Source organism: Anopheles coluzzii, chromosome 3, assembly GCF_943734685.1.
Source record: "Anopheles coluzzii chromosome 3, AcolN3, whole genome shotgun sequence".
NCBI lineage: Eukaryota > Metazoa > Arthropoda > Insecta > Diptera > Culicidae > Anopheles > Anopheles coluzzii.
In genome coordinates this window covers 20103690-20118321 of record NC_064671.1, presented here as the reverse complement: position 1 = coordinate 20118321, position 14632 = coordinate 20103690, and the positions used below count along the sequence as shown (strand labels likewise).

The 14632-nt window shown below is 46.4% G+C and overlaps 1 protein-coding gene across 4 annotated transcripts in view; it reads right to left on the bottom strand.

The window, feature by feature from the left end:
* The window catches only part of LOC120958181 (uncharacterized), a 36319-nt gene that overhangs the window by 2163 nt on the left and 19524 nt on the right, over positions 1 to 14632 (bottom strand). For 3 of the 4 annotated variants that reach the window (XM_040380795.2, XM_040380796.2, XM_040380798.2), the window contains exons 3-8: positions 10403 to 11346; positions 2900 to 3071; positions 1261 to 2798; positions 807 to 1108; positions 246 to 716; positions 10 to 170 (exon numbers count right to left, since the gene is read on the bottom strand). In XM_040380795.2, the coding sequence (XP_040236729.2) occupies positions 10 to 170; positions 246 to 716; positions 807 to 1108; positions 1261 to 2798; positions 2900 to 3071; positions 10403 to 11346 (3588 nt within the window). The remainder of the gene's footprint in view (positions 1 to 9; positions 171 to 245; positions 717 to 806; positions 1109 to 1260; positions 2799 to 2899; positions 3072 to 10402; positions 11347 to 14632) is intronic. The other variant, XM_040380799.2, reaches the window with a different exon arrangement.

Sequence of the window (14632 nt, the reverse complement as noted above, 5' to 3'; positions counted from 1 at the left end):
CAAACCTACCATCGACGTTAACGCAATAGACCGGATTGGAGATGGAGTTCTGCTCCATATCGAGATACTTTGCACTGCGCCCCAGCAGCAGCTCAAACTGACCGGCCAAATGCTTGAAGCTGGGACGCTGCTTAGGATCATCGGCCCAACACAAACGCACGATGCCGTAACTGTAAGGAAAGAGGAAAATTTAGAACATCAAAACCATCACAAAAGCTCTTTCTCCTCTCCTTGCTGCCACTTACATTTCTTCGGAACAGTTCTTCGGACACTCCATCCGGTAGCCCTGCTTCAGCAGATTGTACAGATTCTGGGGCGGTATGCCCGGGTAGGGCGACGCCCCGAGCGTGATCAGCTCCCAGCACAGCACCCCGAACGCCCACACGTCGCTCTTGGTCGTGTAGATGTGATCGGCCAGCGATTCCGGGGCCATCCACTTGACCGGCACCCGGTCCTTGCTCTTCTTCAGATACGCATCGTCCTCGTACACGTCGCGCGTCAGACCGAAGTCGGAAATCTTGCACACCTTACCCTCGGCCAGCAGCACGTTGCGGGCGGCCAGATCCCGGTGCACCAGCTTGATGTCGGTCAGGTAGGCCATCCCTTTGCTGATCTGCCAGGCGAACGATAGGATGTCCTTGACCGTGATCGGTTCGACCGCGTTCTCGTAGTCCGCGTTCAGCACCTCCAGCTTGCGGCTAAGGCGAAGGTAGTTTCTGTGGGGGGGGCGGGGTGTTAGAGAAACATGAGTATTAAATCAAAACTACGCTCCAGTTCTACCAAAACTGCACACGTTCAACACTTACTTCAACGATCCATACTGACAGTACTCAATGATTAGCAGTGGCGTATCCCCTTTGGTGCACGCACCGAGCAGCCGGATCACATTGGGATGGTTCACCTCCTGCAGCAGCTGATACTCGGACAGTAACGCGAGCAGTTCGACCGAATTGGCGCCCGTTTTGAGCATCTTCACCGCCACGGTCGTGATGCCCGGCTTTTCGGGCAGATCCGTGGCAAACCCCTTCAGCACCTTGCCAAACTCGCCCTCGCCGAGCGTTGCGTCGAGTATTAGATTCGTGCGGGGAAATTCCCACTTTGAGTCGTACTGTGAGAAGGTGAAATGAAAATCAATTCATAAATTTGTGATGGAGGCGCCTGATCTTTTTCACATTTTGGTAAGCATTTTTGAACCCATTGCTCTCCATTACCTACAAAAGCTTTCTAATTCACAAGAAAAACACCCAATGCTCAACTTACATCGATTTTAAAGTTGATCTCATTGATTCGCGTCGTAAGCGGCAGTTCCACGTTGAAAATCTCCGTATCGTTGCTGACCAGGTTCATGCTGATGCTGTTCATGCCACCGATCGTGCCGTTTGCACCGCTGCTCCCATCCAGCAGCTTGTTTTTCACCGTCAACTTCCGACTGAAGCAGTACAGCACGATCATCACGGCCACCACCATCGGTATCAGCACGATCGCGATCAGATAGATCGACGCGTGCGGTCCAGTGATCAGCCCCGGCTCGTACAAGCTGCCATCTCGTACCGCTGCCGGTGGGGCATCCTCCGACCGATCGCGGTGTCGTGTTCCGGCTTCGTTTTCGGTGCCATTTTTCGCACCAACTGAAAACACTTCCACCTCACCACCACCTCCCGTCGATGCGCCCTCAACGTACGACGGCGTTGTCGTGGTGGAGGTAGTAGTGGTCGTTGTAGTTGAGCTGGATGTTGTCGTTTTGCTTCGCTTAAACGACGCCGGTATGCGCAACGTGTCGATGCAGCTACAGTGCCCCGACGCACGGCAGCTGCAGTGCCCCGATGCGGTCTGAATGCCACGCGCCTTGTCCGAATGGTGCAGCCCCACGATGTCCTGCTTGTACACACAATCCTGCGGGCAGATGTGAATCTTCTCCCGGTGGCCCATCTCCTCCAGCGGATCGCACACCCCGTCCGGACAGTGGGACAGCCCGGACGAGCAGGTCGGGTAGTCCTCGGTCCACAGGCCGGGCAGATCGGTCTGCGAGCGATACTCGCACGGACCCTTAAGGCTGCCCAGCCCGCACGCACCCTCACAGCTGGTACGGTTCGGATGGGCGGCACAGAAATCTTCCGCCGAGTCCGGCCCGGACGGCACCGCTGCACAGTGCACACCGTCCGGGTTTTTGCGCAACCGAACCAGTATGCTGACGGTGTAGTTTTTCCACGCCACCGTTAGCTCGTGCCGGCTTTCCGGCTTGTTCTGGAAGGCGGTCTCGTTCTTCAGATAGATTATGCCCGCAATCTTCGTGATGCCGAACGCGTTCAGTGGATTGCTCACGAGCCGGAAGTTTAGGTCGGCACTGTTCTCCTGGATCAGCTGCGCGAGCGCGTTCGGTTCCGCGATGCGAGCAAACTTGCGCGACGTGTCGTACACAATCGCTTCCTTCGGGTAGACAATCCTGGCCGGGTTCGCTGCTTCCTTTTTGCTCTTACCTCCGCCCCGGCCGCTTCTGCCTTGCTTCGGTGCTTCGGCACGGAAGCCACTACCTTCAGCGTAAAAAGAAGGTGGCGCTGCTGCTGCTGCTGCCTGGTGGACGTTCCCGCTGCTCGTCAGTGCTGCTGGCTGTGGCAGGTCGTACTCGTGGATGCGATTCAGGTTGGTCGTCAGACAGATGGACGCATTTGCTGCCGTGTCTCGGGTGCTGGCGGATGCCTCGTAGTGGTACGGAGAATACTCTACCGTTTGATCCACCGCCTGCAGCGTGACACAGTAGGGAGTTTTTCGCAGTATTCCGGACCGAGCGAAAATTAGCTCTGTGAATGAAAATACCATATCAAAGCAGGCGAGACGAGTATTAGAGTACGTGGCGTGGGGATTTGTGAGTGTGAGAGAGACAGCAGGCGGTTTCACTTACTGCATCCAAAGACGGTCTGCTTCAAGCCTCCGTTGTGCTCATTTTCGTACATCGCACAGTCCGGATGGAACAGGTCCATCACGTCGCCGTGCAGTTTGTAGTGGACGCGGGTGTTGACCGGGATGGAGTCGTCGTCGGTGAATACGATCCGGAAGTAGCCAACACTATCGCCCTGCAGGGTGAAAGAGTGAAACAGTGAGAGTGATGTTATTAAAACAAGGCCAGTGTTCTAGGAAATGTTCATTTAATTGCTATTTTATCTACGGATGCGTGGTATCGGGCAAGGTACGCCTTCAACGTTGAACGCATGGCGGCGGACCGAGAAGAAGACTCGACCATTCAACAATTCCACGAACGCAAATTTCTATTTGTTCCATTTTTTGCAGTGGAAATAACAGAACAACGTAAGTACAATGTTTTCCGATAATTAAAATACGTTTTTTATTATTCTAGTGAAACTTTTCAAATGAATTTATTACCGTCAAAATAGAAAGTCTGCACTCTATGGCGGCGGTGGATCAAAAATTGGATATTCATCGTATTCAGTTCAATTTAATGGCATTTCACGCGTTGGGACCCCATTTACCACATACTCAGCAGCGTGTGTGTTGATGAGATGTGTTAAATTGTGCGATTCTGATAAGCGGAATAATAGATAAATACATTCAAACAATCGAAAAAAACCCCGTTCCATTTAATGATTGATGCATGAGTTTGTATAAAATGAAGCATCGCCAAACCTTCGGCCGCGCGCAGCAGAGACTTCTTCCATCGAAATCGAATAACAACAATATGCCACATCATCGGTGGAAGGTGCAAACGGTGGTGGTTGTGATGGTGTCGTCCCGCGGGAAATAAATTAATTTTTGCTAACGCTTACATCATGACAATGTCAATTGGAACACACGCAGCAGCATTTTTCGCCTTTTCTCCTCATCGTCTTTTTAGCAGCAGCTTTTTCCTCGTATGTTTTGTTCACGCGTTTATTGTGAGACATTTTATTGGCAAATTTGCTCACATGTGCGGGTGCTTTTATCGTGACTGATCACATTCTTTTGTGATAAATAATGTAATGGAAAACTTTAAAAAAACCACATTACAATGGATCTCTCTTTTTTCTAGGAGTAAAATTTGAAAGAGGGAGAACGAAGGGAGCTCGGCTTCTCGAGGATGCTTAAACAGTTTTAAGCAGTTTTATGCTTAAACGAATGTTATCAACAGTGTTTCAAAATACTTCTTATTTCATAGACTGAAACTAAACTTAAACAAATACATTTTATAACCGATAACAATCCCGATACGCAATTGACAAGCATAATCATGACTTTTTCTAGCTGCGAACAGTGCTGCCAAATGCCACTGTTTCAGTCACCAACACTCATGACTGAAAAGAAGCTCAAATCAGCTCACGTACACAGCTGAGATGATCAGAGGTGAGACTAACAGTTGGTGGACCAATCACCAATGCTTGGTGACATTTTTTAGCACTCAACTCTTGGTCACTCATGACATTTTCTGTCGGTGATAATCACGACAATCTTAGAATATACTTGGAGAGTAATCCCAAGCAACAAAATTAGCATGCTTTCTCGCTCTGTTTGGTTTGACGGACCGTTGGGCCAAACAGAGCGAGTAAACATGCTCATTTTGTTACTCGTACGCACCGCATATCTCCAATGACTCTAGTGATGCTCACCGAGAGAAAATGTCGTGACAAAGTAACTGACCAAAAGTTGCTTACACAAAATGTCACCAAGGATGTAACGGTCGCAGCCACTGTTTGAGTCTCACCTCCGATCATCACAGTAGAGCTCGTAACGCTGACATAATTTTGTTTCAGTCGGAATTTATCATGACTATATCAGTGTCATTTTGTAGAACTGATCATAGTAAAAAAAAGTCATGACATAATAACTGACCAAGCGCTGGTCGCAAAAATGGACACGAAGCATGCATTGGCCACACCAATCGTTTTGAGAATCACCTCTGATTATCACAATTGAGTACGTCGTGACGCTGACATGGATTTTGTTTCAGTCAGTTTTTTTTGTGACATTTTGGAGCACTGGTTTTAGCACGTTTATAAACAATTATAATTGAAAACCTTAAAATATACTCGATGGAGTACTGGAACGATGTAAAGTACTCTGATTTTACAAGGATTCAATATGAAATATAACATAAATTTGTTTTTTCACTCTCTCCTCTATCCTAGGCATCCTTTTAAATCAGTTTAGAAGGTAAAACCAACTGCTCGTGTCAATACTACAAATATTCAAGAGTATTTTTGATTAAAAAAAGGTTGAAATTCCAATTAAGATGATACCTACGGATCCTTTCGCGGCTGATTCGGCTATCTCGGGAATAGTAGAAACACAGTCCGTCGAATGTGAAACATTCGCCAAATCTTTTAAATCTTTTTCACTTGAATTAATAAGACTATTCTCATACCACAGGATGATGCTTTTCTCCCAATAAATCCATTAACAACTGAATTTCACCCTACCGTTACGTTCACCACAATCGAATGCTTTGTGAGCGCAGTTTTTACTGAAGTAGATTTCCCGCAGGATTAGATTGTTGTGCAAAATCCGTCTACCTCTCGAGACAGTAACACTCTTTCTTAGGAATATTTCGGTTTAGATGCAAACCATCTTGCTCTTGATACGGGTCTTGCGGGATGCTCTTGATGACAACATCGGAGAAGGAGAAGAATCCACGGGGACCGGCCAGGCCAATGCTCGCGGCAAACAAATCGCACATAAAAAGGTCGTGTATAACAAATGAGCTCACTTTATAACCCTTGCTAACAACAATGATCCTTTCGCATCTTTCGCGACTTTTCCCGGGGAGGGGGAAGGAGGCAGGAAGGAAACAGAACACACACACACACACACATCGAAGATGTTAGTTTTTATGAGTTCTTTGTTCTTGCTATTTGTACCAAAACAACACACACAGGCAAACGATTTCTTCTGTCCCTTCCAATTTGGATGTTAACGTCCCTGAATCATTCCAATATCCTTATATGAAGCGATCGTTGCATGCCTTGCTGTCTGTTTGCGCGCCACAGACACAGGAAATATGCAAATTCATTTGCTCAAAATCCGAAAAGCGCACATGGGGCGATGGTCACGCGTCTTTTGGAACGTGGCGGCGGAAACCTATAATGGACGGAATTGAGCGGCACGACAGTTATTCTTCCGACAGAAAGCACCAGTCCACCACCGCTTGCTTCCGGTGTGTGGGTTTACTGCCACAGACAGGCGGGAACGGCATGAATGGTCAAGTATGGTAAGTTATACTGCGCACACATTAAAAGATGTCCTTTTAAAAGCTTACCGTATGGAAAGCATTGTCTGAAAGGACTGACTTCGTCTCAAATGCTTAAAGTCATCGAACTTAGTGCAAGGCCGGGAGTGTCCCCGAATGGTCAGCTTCTTGGGAATTAATCTAATACTGCCCCGGTCTGGAATACTGCACGAAAGGATTTGTGTGTGGTGGACCCCGTGCAAGCAGCAGTATGAGTATGCTCGTTCTCATCTCTCCGTCTGCCTGTCTGTTGGCCAGCCAAGAGGAACAAACCATACACGCTCTCTCCCTGTATCTCTAAAGAGGGAGGTCCTCAGTGGAGGTTATTGCCGGTTAGTTTGTTAATCCAAATGTCCCAACAAGCACTATCTCGGCTCTTTTCGAAGGTTCCTTTTCCCATTGCTGCTTCTATCTTTGCTTTGCGCGTTGCGTGATTAGCTTGCATTAATCAGCGTGATGGGTAAATAGACACAAGCACACACACACACATGAGCGCCGAAAAAAAACGCAATGCTGTCTGGCACACGGGGAGAGAACAAGGACGATGTGGATGGACCTGTGTGCTGCTGCCTCACCCCAGTAGTAGTGTTGTGGTGGTCATAAAATCCATCCACCCACCCACCGTCCGACCATCATCATCAACATTAGCAACGGCAGTAGGTGTTGCTTCGGGTGTTCCGGTGATTGTTTTCGTCATACTGCCTGCTACGGCTACGCCACAAGTATCCCTGTAACTTGTGGCCACTTGAGTGGGTTTCAGCTGACTGGGGTGTCATGGTACTACTTTTGCCACACGACCGACCGACCAACTCCTACTCCGCAAAGTGGATAAATCTCGACGCAAATGAACATCCCTGTTGAGCTCGTGCGAGTATGTGGACGTTCTTTGACGGATGATTATGATGATGATGGTGGTGACGGGCGGTGATGATGGTCGACAGCCGGCTTGGACTGGGCCTGTTGTTGAAGGATGAGTGATTAGTTTCTTTTTCAGAAGGTTCACGGTCAAAGTCAGGGTAATTTCACTCAAGCCTATAGAGGCGCACATGTGACCAATGTATATTGACAAACACACACGCACGTTGTGAAATCTTTTAGACAAATATGCTTTAATGCTTGTCGAATTGAATATTTTGAAGAGATTGTATCAGAATGGTCAGGAGCGTTACAGAGTCGTGGAAGGACCGGCTATTCAATTTCGTGACTTAAATCAAAGCCTTGAACTGCAGCACGAAGCTTTCTTGTTGATGCTTTGTATCTTAACATGGCCGTTTTCCCCAAAACCCAGGCCATTTTAAAGGAAATTCTTCCCACATCACATTCTTCTATCGAGAACGATTGATGCCTTACATGCTTCCTGAGCCATGTAAAACGATTCAAATGGTCAATTTGGATGGTTTCCTCCCCCTCACCCTGATTTTGGTTACGCTTCTTTGGTTGCAAGCAATTTTTAAAGCTAATATTGATACAAGCAATACGGGGACACGGTTCTCGGTAACATTGGTCCCTCCTCTGCTCTGGCCCCGCTACGGAAACTGTCGAGAGAGATTCCCCTGTGTTCTCTTCTACACGAACCGAACACCAACCAAACCCTTTCCGACATGAAACCGGCAGCGTCGTCGTCGTCCTGCGATCGCTCACCGTGCCATTTGTCAACACAATTGTCAAACGCGGCATGCCACCACCGCACCGTCGCATGAAATTCAATCACCATAGAGTTTTTGGCGGAGGCGGGCGCATAGGTAAGCATCTCATTCCGCGCTCTCTCCACCAGCGCGCGATTGGTGCCGTAAGCGCGTGTGTTGTAAGTGGCGACATTTTCGTGGAAACCAGTCCGTACCAGTGAAGTCACGGAGCACAACAAACAACAAGCAAAACGGGGGGGGGGGGGGGGGGGGGGAATTGGAATATTTTATGAGGTATTTTTAAAAATGTATTGAGTTTCCAACGCCAGCCCCCACGAAGGTAACGAATCGGAAAATGGTCTTAAAATGGCAGCATTAAGGCGTATCGCGCGAAATTCTTACCGAATCGTGTACTCGAGTGGGACATGTTGGTTGGCGATGCTTTTGTAATGCCTGTTGATTGACTGTTAGAGCTTAGAATGGGCTCAATGATATTTCCCAGTTACGAGAGCTTTTATCAATTTATGAGACGATTCAATGAATGACGAAAGAATAAGAGCTTCTTTGTACGATTTGGGCACAATGGCACTACATATTTAATGTATATGCTCAATTAATATTAATTTGGTGAGTTTTCTTGACCAATGAATAATAATAATAATAATAATAATAATAATAATAATAATAATATTAATAATAATAATAATAATAATAATAATAATAATAATAATAATAATAATAATAAAAATAATAATAATAATAATAATAATATTCAGGATAATAATAATAATAACAATAATAATAATAATAATTAATCATAATAATAATTATTATTATGCACATTGACAAACAAAAATATTATTCAACAGAAGTTGTACATCGACTGCCGTGGTATGTACTTTGCGGTGTATCTCTTGTCCTACTATATCCTATCCATCAGCAGCACTGCCATCATTGCAACCGACGTGGCCATCTTTGTGGCTTGAGTAAGTAAAGGCGCGCTTTTTATCCCTTTTGTGTGCCATTTTCTACGTGTCGCTGTTTATACAACCGATGTCACTTTGCGGCATCAGCATCAGGCATCGGATGGCGACCACAAACGAGTAAGCCACCGTGTCCTCTCCCTCCCACCTTTGACCGCTTTCACCGTCGTAAAATTCTCCACACCACACACTCTCTCTCTCTCTCACAACGGGCACAAGCAGATAGAGTCGCGGGACCACCAGTCATTAAACTCCAGTTTTCTTCAGTTTCCGCACCAGGATGCTCTATCGCCGGCACCCATTGACATCCATCCTTCCATCACTTATTTGTTTGATAAAGTCATTAAATTTTCATCACCCTCGGGACGCTAATCACCCTCGGACGACCACGACGACGGAAAACAATCCAATCTTTCCTTTTTTTTCTACACCCACCGGACTGCTGGTTTCGATTGCTTTGGGCCTCGCGCTTAGGACACGGCGTTCGCGAGGCGCATCCTTTTTGGGGTCAACTCAAACGCAGCTAATTGAATACACACGGCCCGGCACCGGGCACAACACACAGCAGGGGGAGTTGTTATGGTGTAGTGGTGTGTTTCGTTCCGTTCCGTACCGTCATCGCTAAACCGGGGTGATTAGAAGAGAGCATCGCTCATTACGCGCCAGCGCTTACTCGTACGGGGGCTTTGTTTTTTAGGGGCCGCTCGCACCCTAAGTTTATGATCCCTGCCGTCATGCCGTCGGCCGTCGGCGATGATGGAGTCGTCCCCCGCGCTACTATCTACTATCCGAGAATGACAAGAATTCGATACATTCTTAATTACGTTAGCCTGTCGCCGAGGCGTTCCATGGCAGTCTTTTACACGCTTTCTACCCCGTGGGCCTATAGCACAGTGGTGTCACCCTTCTAATTTAGTTTTACTTATAAACTTAACAGCCGCGCTTAAGGGAGAGTAGGTTTGGATCCGGCGTTGTGTATTAAAGGTTCCCCTAACAAGGTTGAGATTATAAAGAAATGGGTTTTATAGAGCTACGGCTATTAAGCAAAGTATAGGCACGAGAATGAGAAATTGACCGTTGTTGTCAGAGCAAATATAATAAACTTCAGGTTCACTTCATTATACGGGGCCAATCCGTTGCTGCAACGGAAGAATATGCCGTATCTTCAGGTAATACGATTCAATTACGCAAATGGACAGCGACAGTGCTAGTGCCAGATTGCACAACCAGCGCATTTAGCTTCGTTAATGTGAGAGATTGTAAAAAAACCCACGAAGCAGTAAAAAAAGTATCTGAGTAGAGATTAGCGTTATGTGCACCGGCGCCGTCATGATGGAAAGGAAGGTTGCATCTGGACAAATCGATTTTACGTTTGCACTTGAAACTCAGCATTGAGCATTGAGTTTGCAAACTCAGCATTGAGCGTAATGTTTTCCTTATTTGAATCCAAAAATATCCATAGTATCATTCGTTGCTGATAGTATTCAATCCAATATTTTAGTTATATTGGACGTGCACTGATTGGATAAAGCTAAAAATTAAAGAAAAAACTAAAACTGTTGTCAACTTTACCAACAACTTACCTGTTGAACATGTGGATCATCGATGTAAACCTGATAGCTGTCGTCTCTGGCATCGGCGTGGTTTAACTCATCCGTCCCATTCGCAACCTCCAGTCGGGGCAAGTTATCGTTCCGATCCAGCACATTCACCGTGATCGTGCGGTCAACCGTTTGCGATACGGCAGCCAAAATGGACCCACCATCCACAGCAACCTGTTGTAGCGTGCACCGCACACCCGTCTGCACAGTCGGTCCCGGTGCGTGTGTATCGTGATCGTACGAAACCTTCGTTCGCAGTGTTCCATCTTGCGGGTCTAGCAGCAAATACTCGCTGCTGGTACTGCTACCATTGCTGCTGCTGCTGCCAGCAATCGCCTCGGACAGTAACTCGTACCGGGGACGATGCTGTGGACAAAGCCGCCGATAGAACGAAGGACCAACGGCACCGATCGTCCACCCCGGCGGCCCATTCTCAGCCACCCGGTACTGGGCCGTGTCCCAGAAGCATGCCCGCTCGGGATGATGCTCACAGAAGCGGTCGAGTGTATCCTCCGCCACCGGCACCGGCTCAATCGTAAGCGTTAGCCGAGCGGCCGGTACAACGCCATGGGCGAAGGGTGAACCACCACCACCGCTCGCGTTGACCGCCACGATGACAAACTCGGTGACGTTCGACAGGGTGTAGATTTGGGACGTTAGCCACAGTCCGCCCGTTTGCGGGTCCACCTTCAGGTAGTCGGTGTCGGGTGGGCTCTCGATGGCGTAACTGTAACCGGTCACAACAGGTTGGTCGATGGCATTTGCGGTTCGCTGCAGTTCGCTACCCGTCACGGACAGCAGCCGCAAGTTGACGATCGGTTCGTTGCGTAGGATGATGTACGACTCCTTTGAGATGGGCAGCGTAACACGGAGTTTCGAGACGGAGAAGTAAAACCCGGCCGATGGTGATGCTGCTGCTGCTGCTGCTGCTGCTGAAAATCAGAACAGAAAGAGGTACATGAATGAAAAGGTTTTGACAAGAAAAGGTAGCAAGAAATGACATTTAAATTAAACATTAAACAACACCCAACTTCTACGGAAAGAAGCTTAAATTAGTAACCGATTCGGGCGGTTCGTTTTACGCCTTGTACACACACGCACAACTTAAACAGCACTTAATGCTGCACGAACGAGCACTTACACGCCTTTGCTTATTGATTTGCCCTAGTTAAGGGTAAAGAGGAGTTCTTTTGCAAGTAAAATGCTCCAAAAATCGAATGCGTATCCTGTTAAAGAGAACGCACAAACACTAACATCTGTTTACTTAGGCCACGTGCGGCTGCAAACACATCGAATGAGGGTGAGCGGTCTTTTAATTACAAACATTTTAAGGCTTTTCTCTCCCCACTTATGAGTTATTTCATCATTGGAAACCGTAGAAACTAACGGTCCAGAACGTGCCGAAGGGAGGTAGAGAGAGAGAGAGAGTGCGCTGAGAATTAATTACACTTTACGCACAAGTGCGATAAATACACCTAAACAAGCAATTAACCTTTAACAAAGTGAGCCCAAGCAACGACTAGCGGCGGTGGATCGGGTCTATTTTCATATCATTTGCGTGTGTTTCAGTTTTCACGCAGTTAGATTGGACTTTTTTCTTCAATTTTCACGGTAGACTGAAATCCGATCACCTAGCAGCAGCAGCAGACGCAGCAGTTGATGGAGCGGTAAGCTTTCTCATCAATTAGAGTGTACCTTTATCGTTACATGGGGCAACTTCTTCTTCCCGCCCAGTCGCTAGCTAGTTTTCTTATACGTGCTAGTGTAGTTACCGTGAAAAGCATTAAATGGGGGAACAACTGCGATATGATGTGCTAATGAGAATGTGACCCGAGATAAGAGAAAGGGAACTTTTCTCCCCCGCGGAGTCGTGGTAATGGCACTGGTAAAGATGATGGAAGCTCAACACAGCAGGCTGCCTCCTTAGCCTTCATTAACACCTGCGAATGTGGAGAAAGGTTAGCGCAATATGCTCGTTTCAGTTGGCGTTGGAAAAGCGTTGCTAGAAAGCACATTTCTCGGCGGCCATCACGCTAATGACGGGAAGGTGACCACTGTTTGCCATTCTTGCTTTTTTTTGTTGTTCACAAAGTTGCTACGACCTACGTCCTCTGATTAGAAACTCATTGCATTAGATTAGCCATTTGCGTGGCGTCCCGGTGGGTAATGAGAGTCCTCTTTCCATACGGAAAGGTGTTGGTGTGAAGCGGAAAACCACCTTCAGAAAACATCAAAGAGCGGACAAAAGATGCGCCCATTGTTTGAGCGTACAACAAACGAACCTTTACTCTCGGGCAGGAAGTAATAATGTGAGGCAGAGGGCACTAAAAGGATGATTTTTCCCCATTCCGAGATGGAGGAGCTGTAGGATGTTTGATGGAAATATCAATTAGCGTTACGCTTCTCGTCTCATAACCCGCTCTTCTGGCCATACCAAGCCCATGACCTTCCGTTCGCTTGTTCCTTTTGTTACGCTAGCAAACAGAGTAAGAGGGCTTGGGTACATCAGGCTTGGGTACCACCCAAACCACCCAACAACAACTGACGCAGATAGGAGATGCCGTGCGGACGTTCAGTTATTAGGTAGAGGGGTAGCAGGGGGTAATGTTCGTATAAGATTTCTAACCTCATAACCTCACCCACCTCAGCAAAAAGAAAGGGGTTTTCGGTGGAAAAAGGTGAACTTCCACATGCAAAGAAAGGAAAAAGAGCACTAACACGTTTTCGTTGTCCGTTCGTCGAAATTTAATACACATGGCGACCGCATCACGGCTTGCTCTTTACCACCTTGAGGAATCGTTTACATCACACATCGAAGCGCAAGCACAGAGTTGAGGTGTCAAAGTGTCAATGTGGGTTCTTTTTTTCGATGTCAAAAACCCACAAAATGACTGTTGGGTGTGAGGTAGTGAGAAGGTAGGGGGGAAGAGAACTGTAACATACCATCAGCGTTTCCAGCGAACCTCCGGTGCAATCGAAGGAAATGACGATGAATTCTTTCATGGAACTTTGGTATCCATTTATGCGATTCGGGTTTTTGGAATTTTGTCTGAATTCGTCGGCTGTCGTTAGAGGAGGACGGCGCAGTAAAGTCACTTGATTCGAGCAAACAACGCATGTGATGTCCTTTAGTTTTCATATATTTTAAAATACTATTTTAGACATATTTGAGTTCGTCAGGGAGTTAGAGCTAGACAGAACTACATATCCACTTCTAATTAATTGCTCTTACGCGAATATCTCGACAGCTCGCGAATTTGCTTACGCCATATCTTGAAATTCTAATCCATATCAGATGAGCACCAGAAGTCATACTGGAATAAAGCTCAAAAAACTCTATCACACACTAACGTTAAAACACAAGCCAAATTCTAAACAAGTTTTAGGTATAGAAGCCCGTTAGAGGTAGGTATAGAGTCTCGGGTAATTAGTGATGACTAAATTGATGACTGATTATTGAATTGAAAGCGGTTTAAGCACCGAATAAGTACAATAAATAAGAAATAAGCGAATTTAGTCCGGGAATCTCCATGAGAATGGATCGTTTCCTAGTAAATTTGGATTCTTTGCGGCTATCCATACGTAGAATCATTGTACCCAAACCGCCTATTCTTATGAAGATGCCGAAACAAACTCAAACAAACAAAATTCTGATTCCGGATCCGCTTCTGGAATCAATTCAGGAGTCGATTTCGGAACCAATTTCTGAGACGAAAAACTGATTCTGCACCTACTATCCGGAATCGATTCCAGAAAACTTCGAAGTTAGGCTGATTCGACTCCGACGAAAATTTCATTTTTTCTAACACTACTCTGAGGATTTATGTAGGTTCATGGATCTAAATCTGAGATGTCCATCTCTACTCTGAATGAGGCACAATTGGACAGGAATTAACCTGTTTCAATGTTGTAATTTCACAAATCATATCATATTTCCTTAGTCATAGAAAATTGTGTAGTAAGTAATGAAAAGCAATATCAATGAAGTACTATTTTTCTTCCAATTTTAAGAAACTACAATTATTGGCCCTGCATTTACAAAATTTTGACCCCGTCTTTCGCTATAAATGATGTTTTTTTAACCTAATAATGACCTCAACTCATCGTGTGCTACGCGCGTGGTCTAGCGGACAGTGCTTCTTAATGTCCTTGCGGTTTCATTTCGCATGAAAAATAAGTTTGTAATTTGGGATTTAGATCCAGAGCGAGCGC